The sequence below is a fragment of the Triticum aestivum genome, chromosome 6A (genome assembly GCF_018294505.1).
Source record: "Triticum aestivum cultivar Chinese Spring chromosome 6A, IWGSC CS RefSeq v2.1, whole genome shotgun sequence".
NCBI lineage: Eukaryota > Viridiplantae > Streptophyta > Magnoliopsida > Poales > Poaceae > Triticum > Triticum aestivum.
The window spans coordinates 76,833,408-76,839,784 of record NC_057809.1 but is presented as its reverse complement, the minus strand read 5'-3'; the positions used below and the strand labels follow the sequence as shown (position 1 = coordinate 76,839,784).

Sequence of the window (6,377 nt, the reverse complement as noted above, 5' to 3'; positions counted from 1 at the left end):
CCTCCATCCCCATGTTGTCGTCCTCGCCGCCATCACATCCCTTGCTCCAACCTCGCCGTCTATCGTCTGCCATGATTTGCGAGAAGGTGCACACCCCCGAGGCACAACATGTGACCCATATTGCGGCCGAACAACCTCCAAACACGGGCGAGGGGGTGGACATGGAGGTTGACCCGGTCGTCGCGTCCACAAGTGCTTGGTTCGAGGTGTTCGAGGTGACGGAGCACCTCTTGGCGAAATCGCTGTTCGAGGCCGAGCATGCGGGCACTGCCGCCTTCGCCAAGCTGATCGTCGACAAAACCCTCGTCCTGGAGAACCATGCCATCCTCGAGTCCGGGCGGTGGCGGAGAATTGCCACGAAATCCACCCCCGGCTGCAACGTCAAATGGGAGCCGCTCTTCGCGGATGACGCCGACGATGAAGAGATGCCATTAATCAGTCCCTCTGCCAACGACCACGAGGCCGGCGGCTTCACCTAGGGGTCATGGAGCTCTCCTCCAACGAGGAGTACGGTAATTTGTAGTTTGTAAAATTTTGTAGTCTTCTTTTTGAATGTAGTTGTAGCTTGTTTTTATCTACCTATGTATGAACTATGATTTAAATGGGGGTTCAGTTGCTGGGGTGAACAAATGGTGTTCGGCCTGCTCCTGTTCACAGACGCATTTAGACACGTCCACATACATATATTGCATCTCCTGGAAGTTAACGGCAGACGAAATTTATTTTGTATGCTCAGAGATGGAGTAGGTATATTCTCTAGTTCTCCACGCCTTTCAGCTTTTAACTGCATGGGCATTGTGGAAAACAACATCCACTACCTACTGCTACGTAGTACTCCCTGCATTCGGACACATCCGCATACATATATGGGGTCAAATTAGTCACGTATGGTTGGAGATGCTCTAAGGCTTCTGCTATTCGTTAGGATATCAGGCATGCTTCAGTATATTAATAAGCCGAGCTATGCTGATGATTGCATCTCCTGGAAGTTAACGACAGATGACGGAATTTATTTTGTATTCTCAAAGATATATTCTCCAGTTCTCCACACCTTTCAGCTTTTAATTACGTGGGCATTGTGGAAAACAACAACCACTAGCTACTGCTACGTACTCCCTGCCCCTGCGTTTGGGTAACCCTCGTTAAATTCGCAATAACCAAGACATACTATGCAGGGTGTTTCGTAAAAACTGTCTTTAAATTTGAACTAACACAAGCGTGCTTGTGTTAAGATGAAAGAGTGATGCGTCAAAGAAAATGAATGATTAGCTAGTACACCATACATTACGAAATAGAATAATCAGTTTACAGAAAATAGACTTTAGCAAAGCTGCATCACTTTTCTCGGCAATGCAATTACAGCTTGTCAATTACTTTATGGAGAATTTCACATGCAATAAGTGGGTGGTTTTGCTTCAGTTGCTTGAACCCGCTGGTCTTTACAATTGCTCGTAACCTTTCGCTGTCTCTTACCATGTACTTGAGACAGTAATCCTTGAGCAGTTGGCAGTGATATTGCTCCGCGAGATCCAAAGTGAAACCCACGGTGTTGACATCTAGCGCCTTGCCCAACTTGCCCTTACATATAAGCTTCAGCCTATGAATGGCGTACCGATCAGCCATGACTAACAAATGTTGCGTCATGTTTATAGCCACTTCTGTGGTCTCCTCCATGAACTCAGGGAGGCAATCATTGTATATGTAATGAAGCAGGACCTCAAAAACTTTCGCGTCCATGTCCTTGATGCGGATAGTGCTTTGTCTGCTCTCCATCATCGCGCCACACAACTGTGCCCAAAAGACCGGTGACCGCGCAGCGAGCATGCACGCGTGCACCTCAAAACTCCTGAACCAGCCAATCCTGACCGTCAGGTCCGTCTTAAGGCCATTCTCTAGAAGATAGCCAAGATCTCTGCCTAGGTCCGAGGGTGGAGCAACGATGCCATCGTCGTTGTCCTCACAGTCGTCGTCGTCATCGTTGTTGAGTTTAGAGGTAATAACTCTGACGGTGCACTTGATCACTAGGCAGTCATCCTTAAGACACCCTGATGCGGCCAAGTCAGCTTTATTCACAAACTTGGAGACACCCCAACTTGAAGACTCATCAGGCACGAATTTGTCGGTGTAGGGTCCTTTTGCCGGCAGTGTGGGGTCCTCCTTTAGGGAGAAGCACCACTGGGCTGTGACCTCCTTCTCATCGGTGTTTATGTTTACCAACCAGAGAAAAACCGTGGTGAACTGATCGTCGACGATACTGCGGTCGCCGTTCGGGTAGTACCGGATATTCCAGTCGTGATCGCCGACCCGGAAGGTTTCTGACGTGAGGAAGGCATTGCTGCCGATGAGCAGGGAGTGGCCATTAACCTTGAGCAGGTGCTCGCCGGCGTGGACGGCCACCGTCGACGAGGTCTTGGTTACCGGCATGGCCTCTCGCGATCGCCTAATCGAGCAGCTAGCTGTGAGAAAAGAAATCGATCGTGGACCGCGCGCGGTTTCCTAACTCGATCGTAAGCCTTTCCGTAGGATATATGCACTTTTTTTCTAGGATACAGTTTATTATGTGTCGGTATTGAATAGCTGTAACAGACTCCTAGCGCATCACGTACGTCCGTGAGGGCGAAGGCATCAGCTATGACAAAGATCCCACAAAGCACGTGATTCAACTCACACTTTGATTGAACAACTCACCCGATGATGGGAGGCTTAGTTTGTCGTTGCTAAGCTATGATGTGTTGAACTTATATATAAATTAACTGAGAAAAATCATCACAAAAGTAGGAGAATTTCATAATCAGGCGCATGCGTTGCATTACATCTTCCCAATGAAATCAAGGGTTTAGTAGTACGTGCGTATCAAACTTGTCAATCACTGCTGCAAAGGCTTTACATCTGATGATCTGAGCTTGTAAAAATACAAAAAGTTTCAGATGTTTGGTTGATGGTGGCCATTACCCGCATCAGTTTCAGATGCAACCTTTCAACAGAAAATAACGTGAGCAGCAGAGCGTTGCGAATCAAGTTTGCCACAGAAGTTTCCTGAAGCACAAGCACAGCTCCCCGTTATATTTTCACCTTTTTTTTTTGTCAAATTTTGCTGAAACACACATGAAATAGTTTTGACCACAACAAAACACTAGCTGTTCGCTGATGCTTTGAACAGACGGCTGGATGCACTTCGACGCGGATCAGTGACGTGGTTAAAATATGCATGTGGTAATTGTAGGTGGGCCCACCCGACTCTTGTGTGCCCAAAACTTTGAAAAGGTGGGGTTATGGGCCACGCTACGCGTCAGCCGGCGGATAAGTAGAAAACATCCGCCGCCTAGCTGGCCGTTGGATGGACACGAGAATGGTCGTCCGATCTACCCAGTCACGTGCACCACCGCCTTTGCAATAAGAGCGGTGTTGCAGAAAATTTTATAACATAGGTCGGGTTGCAGAAACCTTTGCAACAGAGGTGGTGTTGCAGAATTTTTTGCAACAAAGATTGTGTTGCAGAAACATCTGTAGATTTTTTTGCAACAGAGCCAATGTTGCATATTTTTTTGTCTTCATCTTTATATTGGTGTTTCAGAAGAAAGTCTTGCAACATCACTGATGTTATAGAAAATCTTTCTTGCAACAGGGAAGATGTTACAAGAAAAAAAAATCACAATTAGTCGTTCGCCGTGAACTTCGGTCGAACAATGGTGAGGAAGGAGCGCACTGGACCTTTGACAAGGTCGGCTCGCCGTCATCCTCCTCTCCGGCGAGGTAGGTGCACTGCGCGCGGCCGACTGTCATGAAGAAAGCGGCCGGCAACGGCGTTGACCACGCCTAACCCCCGATTACCTTGCCGCCATCCTCCTCTCTGGTGAGGTGGGTGGTTGCCGGCAAGGGCATCAACAGTGGTGACGTTTGGCAGCAACTATCTTACATCGATTGGTGTTGGCGACAAAAATGAATGGAGATTTCCAAGGAAGAAGACTCGTGGAGGAATGGCTAGCCGCATATGTTGGGATAAGGTTGTGCGTGACAACCATGGTGGACCCCCGCTGGACATGCGTCGCCAACAGAGATGGCGGAAAAAGCCCCAGGTATCCGTTGGTTGAGGGGAAGTATTTCCCTAGTACAAAGAGGCGTGCCACGCATCGAGATCCGCCGTCTTGCGAGCCATCCGATTCGTCAGTGGAGCTGTCCTTATCGTTTATCATTTTTATTTCTGCAACAAGACTTTTGTTGCAAAATCTTATATTTCTGCAACAAGACCTTCGTTGCAAAATCTTTATCTAATTTCCTGCAACAAGACCCTTATTACAAAATCTTCTCTTCCCTAATTTTCTGTAACAATACCCTTGTTCCAAAATCTCCTCTTCTCTAATTTCATGCAACAAGACCCATGTTAAACAATCTCCTCTCTATTTTTTGCAACATGGCCCTTGTTGCAAAAATTGCAACAATATCTCTGCCGCATCTAATATTCTGCAACAAGACTCATGTTATAAAATTTACAACAACATCTCCGGTCACTCGCGCACTTGCGCAGTCGTCGTTCGCTGCCACTGGTTTGCAACAACACCAATGTTGCAGAGATAAGATGAGAGAGACATGTGTGGTCCTATAGGCCACGTGTCAAGCATGAAGCGGCGGACGCCCTGCGCTAGATCGGTCGGCTGATCAGAATCATTTCCCTAGTACAAGTTCATGCTCGTTGACTAATAAATAAAAATTATTCAGAAAGAAAAACATATTTCAAACATAAATTAATTTGAATAGGACAAAACATAGTTCAAACATAAATTCTATTAGGTGAGGAAAATATGGGCGACGCTATGCATCCGCCGACGAAAATTCAAAAAGTATCCGCCGCCTTGCTGACCATTGAATTGACACATTAATGACCGTCCAATCTACTAACATAACGTAAGCAGCCATCCTTTGCAACAAGAGTGGTGTTTCTGCAACAGTTTGCTTGTTGCAATCTCCCGAGCCTGTATTTTTTTTGCAACAGATATTTTATTGCAGAATTTTTTCGCAACAAAGATCTTGTTGCAGAAATTTCAAAGATGGCCCGTGCCTGTGTTTTTATTTTTTATTTTCTACAACAGAGATCTTGCTTCAGAAATTTTTCGCAACAAAGGTCTTGTTGCAGAATTTTAAAGAATTCTGCATGTGGTCCCTCTTTGCAACAAGAGCTTTGTTTCATAAACACGCTGACTATTGCAACAAGAGCTTTATTCAGAAACATGCTCCCCCGAAACCGTCGTTCACCGTGAGCTTCGTCGGATGGTGGTGAGGGAGGATAGGCGCCGCCCGTCCTCCCCTTCGCGTCGCCGCCGGCGAGCACCGGACCTCCGACCAAAGTCACCTCGCCTTCAACCGCGCCAGACCTCGCCGAGACGAGCTCCCGCCGCTCCCAGGCATCCCCACCTCCAGCCTGCAAGTCATCCTCGCTGGATCCGGCGAGATTCGGTTGGAATCCTCGCCGTCGTCGCGGTCCTAGCCGCCGCCATCACCATCCCGGCCGCACGAGTCACCGCCGCTGCAAAAAGCGAGCTAGTTGCAAAACTCTCTTTTTCGAAACAAAGTCTCAGTTGCAAAAACACATGGACATGGGGGTGCACTTGTCCATCTGGATCTGACGGACACGAAGCCAGCGAATGCGCCCGCGCATCGGGTGGCGGAAGGTAAGCTTTTTCCTGAAAATATGTAGTTCAAACATAAAATCTATTTAAAGTGTATAGTTTGAATTAAGGGACAATTGCATTTTTACCCCTAGTTGGTTCCTACCCACGGGTTTTGCCCTTACTTTTCGAGCTTGCTCAGTTTTGCCCTTACTTTTTCCGTCGAGGTCCTTCGAATGCCCTTTGACCGTTTGACCAAAACTTTGAAAATTCATAACTAATTCATATGAACTCAGAAAAATGCAAATAAGATATCAAAATGTTCAGATAAACATTACCTTTATGTGCATATCATTTGCATTCAGGACAAAAGCATCATTTAAACTACCTGAGGTAATTAATGTTATTAACATTATTAAAAATAAAAAGGTATAAAGAATATATTTTCATGAATAAAAATTACATGCAAATGTAGGTGATGTTTTGTGAACATCCTAATATCTTATTTGCATTTTTCTGAGTTTGTATCAACTTGTTATGAAGTTTCCAAATAATGGTCAAAGTCCTTATAACATTCATAACAAGATGAAACGAATTCAGAAATGCAAATAAGATATCTGGATGTTCAGAAAACATCACTTACATTGCATGTAATTTTTATTCATGAAAAAAGTATTGTTTATACCTTTTTATTTTTAATAATGTTAATACCATTAATTACCTCAAGTGGTTTAAAGGGTGCTTTTGTCCTGAATGCAAATGATATGCACATAA

The 6,377-nt window shown here is 45.6% G+C and overlaps 1 protein-coding gene across 1 annotated transcript; it reads right to left on the bottom strand.

Annotated features, from left to right (window-relative positions):
* Positions 1-1,356: 1,356 nt before the first annotated feature.
* Positions 1,357-2,465, bottom strand: LOC123129463 (BTB/POZ and MATH domain-containing protein 1-like). Its single transcript, XM_044549619.1, has one exon. The coding sequence runs from the start codon at positions 2,422-2,424 to the stop codon at positions 1,357-1,359; it is 1,068 nt and encodes a 355-aa protein (XP_044405554.1). The 5' UTR covers positions 2,425-2,465.
* Between the last annotated feature and the right edge of the window lie 3,912 nt (positions 2,466-6,377).

Bases quoted from the DNA above. Each gene is read 5' to 3' on its own strand.
- LOC123129463 (XM_044549619.1), bottom strand. From the start codon at position 2,424: ATGCCGGTAACCAAGACCTCGTCGACGGTGGCCGTCCACGCCGGCGAG.